This window comes from Garra rufa, chromosome 10 (assembly GCF_049309525.1).
Source record: "Garra rufa chromosome 10, GarRuf1.0, whole genome shotgun sequence".
NCBI lineage: Eukaryota > Metazoa > Chordata > Actinopteri > Cypriniformes > Cyprinidae > Garra > Garra rufa.
In genome coordinates, this window is record NC_133370.1 from 44,317,844 (window position 1) to 44,331,453 (window position 13,610).

Genomic DNA, 13,610 nt, shown 5'->3' on the forward strand with positions numbered 1-13,610 from the left:
GCCTGGGAACTTTCTGATAATACTCCGCCTGCTACGGCCATATTACGGCAGCAAACTTCCTTGACTATTACGCCGGAATGGGAGTGTAGTTCCTAATCTTATCAGCCTAGAAAATTGAAGCTTTGCATTTCCACTGGTCTTAGTACACGATATAACTACAGAAGAGTCAAGTTTTAAATACGGACAAATATGGAAACTCGTTGGTCATTTTTGAAGTGCATGCTATTGGTCTAATAGGATTCAATGATCTATGCTAAGCTATGCTAAAAGTGATATCGCCAGAACAGGAGAACGGCTGAATGGATTTCAAAACGGTAAAAATCAACTTATTAACTCGGGGGGAGTTGGAGAATGAGCCTATTTCCAAAAAAAGTGGAGTGTTCCTTTAAGCCACACATCTGGGGAAGAGTTGAGAAAAAAATTCAGCTGCATTGAAGGTTCACAGAAGCATGTAGTCTCCATTATCCATAATGGAAGAAGTTTGAAACTCTTCCTAGAGCTGGTCTCCTGCCCAAACTGGGCAACTGATGGAGAAGGGCTTTGTTTAGACTGGTGACCAGGAACCTGATGGTCACTCTAGTTGAGCTTCATGATCATATGTGGAGATAGGAGAAACCTACAAAGGACAAACATCATTGCAACACTCCAACAATCTGGGTTTTATGGCGGTGTGGCAAAACCCAATCCTCTTCTCAGTGAAGACACATGAAAACACAGTTGGAAAAAGCAAGAATCAAGATTCTCTAGTCTGATGAACCTCAATTCCAAGCATCATGTTTGGAGGAAACCAGGCACTGCTCACCACCTGCAGAGTAGCATCCCACAAGTATAGTGTGCTGGTAGCAGCCTCATGCTGTGGGGCTGTTTTTCAGCGGCAGGGACTAAGGACTCGTCAGCATAGAAGAAAAGCTCAACACAGCAAAATATAGAGATAGCCTCAATGAAAGCCCAGTCCAGAGCACTCAGAACCTCAGACTGGGCAGAAGGTTCACCTTCCAACAGTACAATGACCCTAAGCACACAGCAAGAGTGGCTTATAGACAACTCTGTGAATGTCCTTGAGTGGCCCAGCCATAGCCTGGGCTTGAACCCAATCAAATAATCTGGAGAAACCTGAAAATGTGTGTCTGCCCCCATCCAATGGGACAGAGCTTGAGAGCAGATAATTGCCAAATGCTGATGTGCAAAGCTTGTTGTATCATACTCAAAAAGACTTGAGGCTGTAACGGTGCTTCGGCTTAGTACTAAATTAAGGGTGTGAATACTTATGCAATGTACTTATTTCAGTTTTTTTTATTTTAATACATTTACAAAGTTGTGGCCATTCTGTTTTTGCTTAGTCATTATGGTGTATGGAGTATAGATTGATGGGGGGGGGGGGGGGGGGGTAATTTAAAGCCATTTAACAGGCTGCAACATAAAAAAATGTGGTAAAAAATTAAGGAGTATGAATACTTTTGCAAGACACTGTATGAAAATGTTAATGATTATAAAGGGGGTTACATCTGAATATTTCTTGGCATGGCACGTGGCTGTGCTTTAAAATTAAATTTTTATCATTTCAGTTGAAGTGTTAAAGGATTTTGTAAGTCTGACAGTAATCGGTATTGAGTACTACTGTAAGGTCAACACTTAAGCCTGCTTTAAATGTTATTTTAAATATTCATTAGAAATTTAGAAAAGTAATCAGAAAGTAATCAAATGTAATTTACATTAAGTTATATTACTTTAATAAAGTAATTAAAATGAATACACTACTTACACTAATTACATTTTTAATAAGGTAATCTACCCAACATTGTTTTGTAACCTGTACAATGATTTTATTGAAATAAAAATGGAGAAATTGTCTGTTTAGTGGTGAAATAACCATATTTGAACTGAGTTTAAAATTTCTTCACAGTAGAAAACATGGAAAAACAGAAAAACTGTCATGCAAGAAATTTACCCTGAACTATAAATTAGTTCTCAGGTAGCCTGTGTTTAATCTTCAAGGTAACTAGTTTCTGTGCAATTTACAATTGCAGTTAAAAGGGCAGCGTTCACACATCAAAATAAGCTATTTTGTGATGGTAACATCAAATGATAGCCTATTTAAAAATATAGGTGAGACCACGGCTTGTTTCTCATGATAGGTTTATTTATTTTAATTTTTGAAGTCAACAAGTCTTGGCTACAGAAAAGCTTTTCAGCATTTTCATTGTTATTGTCAAACAATAATGTGAACATGTTTTGTTTATGGTAAAAAAAACAAAAAAAAAAAAAACAGGCATGAATACCAAAACAATTTATGAAACATCATTTGTAGAAAAATGTGAAACCATTCTTAAATAGCAAGGGTATAATTGTAGCAATAACCAAAAATACATTGCATGGGTCAAAATTATTGATTTTTCTTTTCTATCAAAAATCATTAGGATATTAAGTAAAGATAATTTTCCATGAAGATAATTTGTATATTTCCTACCATAAATAATATATAATATAATATAATTTTCTCAATATTTAGATTTTTTTGCACCATCAGATTCCAGATTTTCAAATAGTTGTATTTCAGCCAAATATTGTCTTATCCTAACAAAACATACATGAATACATATTTATTCATATGATTAAGTATAAATCTCAGTTAAAACCCTTATGACTGGTTTTGTGGTTTAGATTCACAAATCACAAAATACTAAAAACATATTCTAATTCAGAAAGGTTTTAAATGATAGGTTTTTAAAACCAACCTACAAAACCATTGAGAACTTGTACAAAAACGTGCTTGTGACAACTTGCCTCTGAGCTGATAAAACTGAAACAAGCCTATTTTATTTGATACACATCTGTGAATTGCGCCCGATCGAATTCAGGAGTCAATGATGCTGTAATTATATTCTAATCTATCTATATTGATCTGTAATAGTGCCAACCACTTTGGTATTCAAAAGAAATACATCATGTAAACATTATTTTCATACTGTTCTTTTCAAAAACCGCCAATTACATCCTAAATGGAACACCACCACATGACCTCATGGCCTGGATGGAGACTGAAGATCGGTGGATCGCTTCTTGTGCGAGAATCCGTTCCGCGTTTTGCAGAAATTCTGTACGTGGAAAAAAAAAGTCGCCTCACCTGCTGAGCGCTCCAACATATCACTCCGCAGGGTCAGTTTATATTATTTTTATTTTGCAATGGCGTTTGTAAAACCGCCATTACGTGATTTAAAAATAAATTCTAGTGTTATTATGAAAGATAACGGCATTAAGTTGTATATTGGAGGGTGTCGTTCCTCTGAGTGCCGTGCTTAATGTTGTGGCACTATTTAGCATAGTGTCGCTCGCAGGGCGTGATTCGGTTACACTCAAATATGGCTACCATGGAGTCAGAGCTACAACTTTAATATTTGTACTAATGCAGAAATGTAACGTTTTACGTCATTCTCCGTTCAACAGTCGCGTCTAATTATCGTTTTTAGCTTGTACAGATTGTGAATACCCGGGCGAGGAGATCATCTCGATGTGTTTGGCGTTAATAAAGTATTGCTCGAAATTGCAGCTTGCTCCGCGAGCTGGTCGAAATCGTCAGGATTGAAAGCTTGAAAGCGAAATCTGCTTTCGGTTTTCCCTCATTTGAGGATATTTTGGGCTGTATTTTCCCGAATGTGGCCAGAGCTCGGCTCCTGTCATCGCCTCGCAGGAGCTCAGATAGCGGTCGGTATGGCTTGTTTTCGGATGAGGGATGTAACCCGCGAGGATTTGGCGATGTGGGATGAAGCGGAATAAAGAAAAGTGATCCGTTCAAACCGAAGGAAAGCGACCGCTTTCTGCCTATGGATTAAACATTGTAGATTTCCCTGATCTAAAAGTGGATTTTACTGGAATACGTGTACAGTATCGCAGAAGATATCGCTTTGTCACGCTGGTTTATTTTCCTGAGGAATAGTGGTGTAACGTTATTCCTCCCCAACCCCCCAGCGCCACAAACACTAAACAAAAGTACTATATGTCACGTATATGACGGTTCTTGTCATGAAGGAAATAAATAAAAATTGCTAGGGTCGAAGAGGTAAGTAAATATCGATCGATGAGTGTGTTGTGTGTGTTTCTCCTCATCATTTGCGAGCGCTTTTGTCGTTTCTGTCGCCGTTTCTGCACGCGAACACTCCGTTTCGACCGAGTGTGCAGCTTTTCTTCATTTTACATTCTCGCTAACCTCCTTATTTGCTGTAAAACCGTCAAAATAAGCTTAAAAACGCCCTGCATCTTTACTGTCCGCTGCCTTTAATGGGCCGTTATATGATTCCCGCTTGGATAGGCGACTCCAGGCTTGAGTAATGTTTCCAAGTTAATCAGCCGGGGCTTTAAGGCCTCTACTGTATCCACTTATAGCCTTTCCTGCGCATTTCCACTCGAATTTCTACTCTAACACCTCACATCTAAGTTGACATCACTTTACACGCGATTATCATCATAAATGTTGCGTCTTTGGACAGCTGCGATACTTGGCGTGCAGGTAGGTTTAGCCTTTGGACTCCCTAAAGAGTTCAAATACGTCTCTCTCCTTCAAAGTAGCCGCTTGTTCTTGTTTTTTCTGTTTTATGAAAAGTATTAAGTATGGAAAACGTTTTAGTATTTCATGGCATGATGGTATTATTGGCACCCTGCGTACGTGAGGCTCCGAAACACAAAGCTCTGGAGACAACTGAACAAAGGCAAAAAGCTGGACATGCCCCCTCATGTGAAGAAGCACTTGCTTTGTGTGCTTCTGTTGTTTCACTAAGGCTGTCCCTCTGGTTCTTGCATGTGTTGTGATATCAAATCATTTCTGGTGTATCTTTTTGTGAGATATGCATTGTAAGTACAGTGTTCAGAAGTATTCATGCATTTGATTGACCCACTCTCTAGTTAACTTCAAAAGAAGTCCTGTATACATGCCTGATTGAATGTGCCTTCATCACTGCATAGATAGATGGACACAGAGACCCAAATGATGTAGATGGATAGGTACAAACTGTAAATGTGTTGTGGTCAAGAATCCGTTTCTTTTTACTGATCTTACCGTTAAAATTGTTGTTGGTGTAAGATAATGTAGACGAATTGAATAGAGTATTATATTAAATAAATTGTTATTTGAATGCAACTTTTTAAGTTAGATTTTACCACGTCAAGGACATATGCTACTAGAGAGATTTTACAGTATTTCATAGTTTATGTAGATTGAACCCAGTGGGCAATTCAGGTGCAATATATCAGCAATATCAAATTTAGACCGCAAAGATATGCAAATATACATTATGCATATAAAATAAAAATATAATCAACATGTGAGTGCATTAGCTAGTGCTGCTAACACGTTGTGAGTTAGAAAAACCTGTTTATAATCAATGTCATTGCATCTAAACTAAAAGCTAAGTGAAAACTTAAAATTGCATGCATGTAGAGATACAAAATTTGCAATCTACTTTTGTAAAATGAATCAAACAATATTGATAATTGTGACCCTGGTCCACAAAACCAGTCATAAGTAGCATGGTTATATTTGTAGCAATAGCCAACGATACATTGTATGGGTCAAAATTATAAATTTTTCTTTTATGCCAAAAATCATTAGGATATTAAATAAAGGTCATGTTCCATGAAGATATTTTGTTTATTTCCTACCGTAAATATATTAAAACTTCATTTCTGATTAGTAATATGCATTGCTAAGAACTTAATTTGGACAACTTTAAAGGTAATTTTCTCAATATTTTGATTTTATTGCACCCTCAGATTCCAGATTTTCAAATATTGTCCTATCCCAACAAACCATACGTCAATGAAAAACATATTTATTCAGCTTTCAGAAGATGTATGAATTATGTATAAAGTATCTCAGTTTCAAAGAATTGACCCTTATTACTGGTTTTGTGGTCCAGGGTCACAATTATGATTCTGTAGATGCAGTGCTGCTGTTTAATTGAGTGAACAGAGGGAGATTCAAAGGTCTATATCCTTTTGTAACCTTTAACCATTTATTACAAATAACTTTTAATGTCTCTGTAATACCTCTTGAGAGGTTTGGAATTCCTTTGTACTTGCAAGGCTGATGCAGATGTTAACCATGGGCTGATATCTATGTACTTTTTTAAAAGACACTTTAAAACCCTTGTCCTTATACTTCAGGTATATATACTGATATTTTCTGCTGTTGAAGAAATGTCTCATTTATTCTAAGTTGACAAAATAAACAGCCGATATCTGCAGTTTTTGGGCCTTTATTATGGTAGGATAGTGTAGCACAGACAGGAAGTGAAGTGGGAGAGAGAGGGATTCAAACTCAGGACACACAAGGCCATTGGCGCCGACAGATATGTGCATTTTTTTTTCTTCTGTGAAAATATTGATGAGTCATCATGCACTCAAGGGCGTAGACAAATTTTCATCCAATCAGTGCTCTCTACAATAGTAATGTCCCTCCCCCAAAATGCCCTTTGACTAGCAATAGCATGTAGCAACTCATGCGTCTCAGCTGGGATGTTAACTAAAGCCTACTGGCTCTTTAAAAAGAGGAGACAATTTCTTCGATTTGTCCTCTCCCAGCTTCCTGTTTCAATAGGAAATCAACACGAAAGAAAAAAGCATCGGCCAAGCCATTTCATGAGGTCTTTACACGGCGACCACAGACAATGTGTACGTACGCACTAATGGCAATACACACAGCCTCATTGAAGGCTTGACTCATCCATGTGAGGTCTAATTGTTTACTCAAGGCAGGATACAATGAGAGCAGCCCAGGGAGGGATCCCACGTAGTTCCCGGAAAAGACAGCATCCCGTTGGCAGTGTGCCGTGTCAGCTGAGTGGACAGGTTGGCAGAAGCACCATGCAGAGCAGGCGCAAGGGTCAGCACTGGGGATCCAGCAGAGCAGCGACTAACAATATGCACGACATTCAAAAAGCATACAAAAACATGACAGAAACTCCGTCTGTCACCTATAACTGTGTTGTGTTTACTCTTTATTGGAGCTTGGAGGCCCATGTAATTCATGCTGTGTTAATATGTCACAAGTCAAAAATGATAGATGGATAGATATCCCATCATGCTAAAAACTGAACTTCCACTTTAAAAATCACAGAACTGATGATCCCATGTTTTGCAACTTATAGCCAAAGTGTGTAGCTTTTTACTCTGGTTTCAAACATAACTAATAACTAAACAGCATTGTGAGGATTGTTTATATTGGAATTAATAAAGTGTGCTCACACTTGTTTTGACTAATTTTCATGGTGATTCAGTTGCGGGTTGGACTCCGTGTTATAAGCAAATCATGCAAGCTTATTAAAATATTGTTTTATTATTAACCTCTGGGATTATTTTCTTCCTTTGGCATTACCGGTATTTAATAAAATCAGAATTAAAAACTCATTGGTTGGAGAATGTTGTGTTTCAAAGGTGTAAATCTGCTGCGAAGCTGGGAAAACTCGCTGTGTTGAATGCTTTCCTGGAAATGAGGCATTTTGTGTCAGTCTGCATTATAGCAGACCCAAACTAATATATTGTACACAATTTTTCTCACAGAATGTCATCAGAGGAGAAAAGTCTAGACCCCTCTGACAAAGGACCCTCACCACCTCCTAGCAGCTCTGGGGCCACTCCCACCGGAAGTCCGGCCCCCACGGATAAGCGGCCCCGGGGCCGCCCTCGTAAGGACGCGTTATCCACGGCAACGCCGCCTCCGTCTGTGCCCAGACAGAGTAGAAAGAAGTAAGTTCAATTAAACTTACTAAATTGTGTTTGTTATTGAGTCTAAATGTCTTAAAGGGGTAGTTCACCCAAAATGAAAATTCTGGTATGAATTACTTTAAGTCGTCCGTCTTCAAAACACAAATTAAGATACTTTTGATGAAATCCGAGAGCTTTCTGACAATGTTCTTACTACTTTTCTGGGCCTTGAATGTGTCCTTGAATGTTATGAAGATGAATGAAGGTCTTACAGGTTTGGAACGACATGTTGACGACAAGTTGAGTAATTAATGACAGAACTTTCATTTTTGGGTGAACTATCCCTTTAAAAATATGAGTATTATTGCGCTTAAAGTGAAGAATAGTAATGTTATGCTCTTGGTCCAACTCTGTTTATGCTGGAAGAAACGTAATCTTGAGGCTGTCAACGAAGCTGCATATCACCTCAAAATGTTTACCAACCGTTAATCAATTTGCGAGTTTGTGGTTAGATTCAGCAACTTTGAGTCCCATTTATTTTAAAATGGAGGTCCAGTTTTTCCATTGGTGGGTTGTTTTTGAATTCTTTTAATAATTTTATTTGTTCCAACATTGTTCCAGAGGTTGTTTAAACGAGTAGGTCAGAACAGACATGACAACATCACCATTGGTGTATTCAGTCAAAAGTTATTTAAAGTCAACATATTAATGTCAAAATTTAAGATAAGCTCTGATTCTACTTATTGGTAATTGAATGAATCATAAAAAGTGGGCGTTATGTACCAGAATAAAGCAAGGGGTTGAAGGGCATAAGATTGATGAAGCTATTACGGCAGCAGAGCAAGTTGTAGCTAACTTCAAAATGGAAAAGTCGATTTTTAATTACTTTTTTGTTTCATTTTTACATTTAGATGACCTTAGCCGTCAAATAATGCTGACTTAAAGTCAGCATCTTCAGCAAATCGTAAAATAAGTACTGATTTTCCATACAGTTTTGATGCCTAAATACACTTGCAGCCTGTAAATCAATTTTAGTATTTATTTTTAATGAACGGTGCATTCCTATAAAATTATTTTATTTCATATGCATGCTAACAATAATGTGAAAGGGTTAGCAGTGCAGCACACCGCAGATATAAAGTGAAACAGGTTGCGCAATGTCACACCACGATTGAGTTATACTGAGAACATTCCAGTTTTGATACACCGCTCATGTCTAATTAATGATAAGCGTTCCTCCTAAGCAACAAGCAATGTGTTTGACCAATTTAGCTTCATGAGCACGTGACACTGGAGATCTTTGCTCTGATATGTCTCTCTGACAGGCAGCTTTGAATGACAGTGCATTCAATTAACCCCTCTGAACCCCTTCGGCTATTTACCCGTAGAGCACATAAGAGTTCCTCTAACGAAAAGCACCTGCTTAGAGTTTACCTGACTGGCAGCATAATCCAGGGAGGGACTTCAGACTCACCAGAAGCCACTGAATGTACAGGAGCAGTTATTGAACAGTAATCCTGGCAGACTTCCTCTGTTTCACATCTGCATTTGAGAAGAGTATGTGCATCTTCCTTGACTCGGATAACCATCTAAATGGAGGGGAGGCGCTTGGCATTTTTCCTGAGGGGATTAATTATATAGGAGTCTTTGAAGTGAAAAGCACAGGTGCCTCTGGCATCTTAAGAGCTTACTATGAGAGTGTAAGGTGTGATGGCAAGGGTCTACGACTGGGAACGGTCTAGTGCAAGGTGCTCTTCATTAGTAGATCTCACGAAATCATTTTCTTCAAAAGAAGAACCGTCTAAGAGTACTTACTACCTTTCAAATATCTAAAACTGTTAATGTGCTCTTGTACTTGTACTTCAGAAAAAATTGCAAAAATTATACCTTTAGGGGTACGAAGGGACACCTCAGGTTCATAATAGTACCATAAAAGCACATATAACTACAATTTTTGCACATTTGTTCAGAGAGTGTATATTTTTGCTCTTTCTAAAGGCAATATTTAGTGTAAAAGCATCATAATGGTCCACTTATGGTAACTGTTTATTGTTTATGGTTGCACAACGTCATGAAGCATTTACTACCTTTCAAAAGTTTAAAGTCAGAAAGTGTTTCAAATGTTTTTTTTTAATTATAAAGTCTCTTTTGCTCACCGAGGCTGTATTTATTTTCAAAAATAAAACTGTAATATTGTGAAATATTATTCAAATTATTTAAAATAACAGTTTTTTATTTGAATATATTTTAAAATGTAATTTATTCCTGTGATAAAGCTGAATTTTCAGCATCATTACTGCATGATCCTTCAGAAATCAGTCTAATAGGCATTAGAGTTGGTGCACAAGAAACATTTCTTATTTATATTAATGGTAACAGTTTTGCTGCTTAATAATTTTATGGAAACCATTATGCATTTAAAAAATCAGATATTGAAATTGAAATATTTTGTAACATATTTTTTTATTAGTAATATGCGTTGATAAAAACTTCATTTGGACAACTTTAACCGCGATTTTCTCAGTATTTTGATTTTGTTTCTGTTTTTTTGCAGACTCAGATTTCGGATTTTCAAATTGTATCTCAAACTAATTTTGTTCTAACACACCATACATCAATGGAAAGCTTATTTATTCAGCTTTCAGATGATGTATAAATCTAAATTTCAGACCCTTATGACTGGTGTTGTGGTCCAGGGTCACATAAGTAAAAAATAAATAAATAAATAAGTACATAACCCAAACTTTTGAATGGTAGTGTATTATGTATTAATGTAGAATTCATAATATGGAATTTGCAGCTTTGCTTCTATCAGCTATTTTACATCAACATTTATACCATACCAAATATTCAAATATAAGAGTCTTGCAACTTCACAAAGGTCATGTTTTCTTCCTGTTGATTTTCTGTAAAAATGCTTTGAAACAATATGCATTGTTAAAAAAATTAATTATATAAAAATGTATTTGTATGCATTTTTTTTACACAATGCATATTCTTTCAAAGCATTTTAGAGAAAATCATATCTCAGTGACCTGAATGTCATAAATTCTTAGTGTTTACAGGAAGAAAACATGACATTTTATGAAGTATTTAATTTAACACTCAATAAACATTATAATGCATGGGTTTGTAATATTTAAAAATTGGGTTAAATGTCCAACAAAAATGAAAGTCATTTTGCAATTACTCATTCCTACCTGTGAAAAAGCTGCAGCCGTGATGCTAGGGTGTTGTGGTGGTTGTTATGTGGTTGCTAAGGTAATACGAGGCTGTTTATTCACAGTGTTGCGGTTGCATACTAGCTCAAGACAACAGTTCCAACCCAAGTATGAGATTCAATTCAAGTCTGTGGGGTTTTTCACCCATATTATCATCCGCCAAAAAGGCTGAATGCTGAGAAAATTAATGGCATTCCTCTCCTTGACAAGCCACATGGTTTGAGGTGTCATCCAAGACTGTATCACAAACAGTGCAGGAAAGATTACACATTTAATGTTTAGTATTATATGCTGGTTGAAATCCTTAATTGTTAATAACCACAATAGAAGTGCTTGCCTTGGCAGCCAAAGCTAATGAATTCTTTAGTTTATTGTTTTACACTCCCTTTTGTTCTTGTCTTCAGTTTAGTGGATCTCTAAGGGTTTGATTGAATTTGGTCCCATATCTTTGAAGGTCTCTTTGAAATCCATTCCGTAAAAATCCGCTCCAGATTTTATATTGTAATCCTGCATTGGCTCTACTTTCTAAACAGTTTTTTTCTCTGTCTCTCTCTCTCTATGGTGGGATCATGGGGATAAGTTATAGGTCTCTGGGCTTGGGGGTTGGGTGCCGAGCTTGTCTAAATGGACCGTGCGTTACTGTGTTCTCCTCTTTTTCTTTGCAAACACCAGTACCAATGTGTGTGTGTGTGTGTGTGTGTGTGTGTGTGTGTGTGGGGGGGGGGGGGGGGGGGGGGTGTATAAATATACCATATATACCAAACTTCAAATGTGCATGTTGCATGACGATTTTTATTTTACTTGTGACATTTAATGCTTTGCAGAGCCAACACATGGTTTCAAAACAAACAGCGTCAGCATTACGTAGTGACACATGACTGGCAGTTGCAGGTGAAGGCTAGATGACATCATGACTGTCAGGCTGAATGAGACTGAGGTCTAGTATTTAAAGTCATTTAAATCAGCCTTTAGAACTGACATGATGTCGTCATACTTCAGTTTTTATTTTTTTCATTGAATAATGTTTTACTCAATCCCATTATGGAAGTAAATTGGTTTGCGAATGGCATTTTTAATGTTGGCATTAAAGGAACCGTATGTAGGATTGTGGCCAAAACTGGTACTGCAATCACTTTCAAAATACTGTAGAACGGTGTATCCCCTCCCCATCCTCCCTGACTCGAGGTTGCCAGCTAAGCTGCAGGATCCAGCAGGAACGTAGGCTGCTACAAGGAGCTTCTAATGGCAAGTGACGAGTCCAACACAGTATTTATTTTTTCTTCTGTTAATTATGTTTATGCTTCACGAGAGATGTTTTGCGAAGTAATTATGTATCGCAAAAATTTACTAATGGCGATTAGCCAAATATTTCGTAAAGATGTACTGTAATACCACATTTCAGTCTGAACATAGATTGTTTTCATACCCTGCTAGTGGTGCGATATAAAGCTTTTTATGAACGCATTTAGCACGGCCGACCGTGGGAAATCCACTGTGTACGGAAGCAAAGTTAGCCAAACATAGACGAATCTTACCTGTCCAGGAGAAAATTACCAACGTTGGCGTCTGTCTTCAAATTCTTCTCATTTTCAGCCGTCTCCATCTTTCAAAGGCATCTCCTATACCAATCCTTGTTTTATTTTAGACTTTGTCAGGACGTATTTCGGATTCATAACGAGGTCTTTTAGGTTTCGTAACGTTACACGTTTTATCCGACACGTTCGTAACTGCAGCTGAGCTGGCAACCCGGATGACGAAACTCTACTGACTTCGTGATTAGTCGATAGCTGGAGGGTGGAGCCTCAGACCAAAACACAAAATGACAACAATAACATCAGTTGAGGGCTGCAACTTTCACTTTTAAATGACAATATCCTGGCCGGACCACTGTTGTCAGTGATATACGTATTTGAAATGAACATGATTTCTTAATGTCTAGTGACATGTCAGGGCCATTTTATGATTAACTGAAATAAATTTCTTACATACAGTTCCTTTAAATTAATATCATTTTAAAATTAATGCATTTTAGCAGATGCTTTTTTCCAATGTGACTTACATTGCATTAGAGCTTTCAAAACAGATTTGATCAGTTCATGCATTCCTAGGAAATCGAAACCATGACTGTGGTATTGCTAGCACAAAAGTGTGACAAAACCAGTCAAAAGTAGCACGGGTATATTTGTCGCAATAGCCAACAATACATTGTATGAGTCAGAATGATTGATTTTTCTTTATGTCAAAAATCATTAGGATATTAAGTAAAGATCATGTTCCATGAAGTTATTTTGGGGCGTATTACTATTTTTTGATTAGTAATATTCATTGCTAAGAAATTTAAAGGCGATTTTCTCAATATTTTGACAGATTCCAGATTTTCAAACAGTATTATATTGTATCGCGGCCAAATATTGCCCTATCTTAAACCATACATCAATGGAAAGCTTATTTATTAGCTTTCAGATGATGTATAAATCTCAATTTATGTTATGTTGTGGTCCTGGGTCACTTATTGTTCAATTTGTTCATTTAGATCAATAAAGACCATTTATAAGTAGGACATTTTCATGTTTCCTCATCCAGACAGAGTTGATGTTTGGCTGTCTGGGAATGGTGATGCATATTTAATCCTGTGTCTACTACAGAGTCATCTTGGGTTTGGGCGTTAACATGGTTCATCTTTGTAGTGTCTCC

At 37.1% G+C, this 13,610-nt stretch overlaps 1 protein-coding gene across 1 annotated transcript in view; it reads right to left on the bottom strand.

The window, feature by feature from the left end:
• kmt2cb (lysine (K)-specific methyltransferase 2Cb) overlaps positions 1 to 7,983 on the bottom strand; it is a 142,418-nt gene extending 134,435 nt beyond the window's left edge. The window contains exons 1-3 of the mRNA XM_073849472.1: positions 7,968 to 7,983; positions 7,550 to 7,712; positions 6,753 to 6,904 (exon numbers count right to left, since the gene is read on the bottom strand). Of these exons, the coding sequence (XP_073705573.1) occupies positions 6,753 to 6,904; positions 7,550 to 7,712; positions 7,968 to 7,983 (331 nt within the window). The remainder of the gene's footprint in view (positions 1 to 6,752; positions 6,905 to 7,549; positions 7,713 to 7,967) is intronic.
• Positions 7,984 to 13,610: the final 5,627 nt, after the last annotated feature.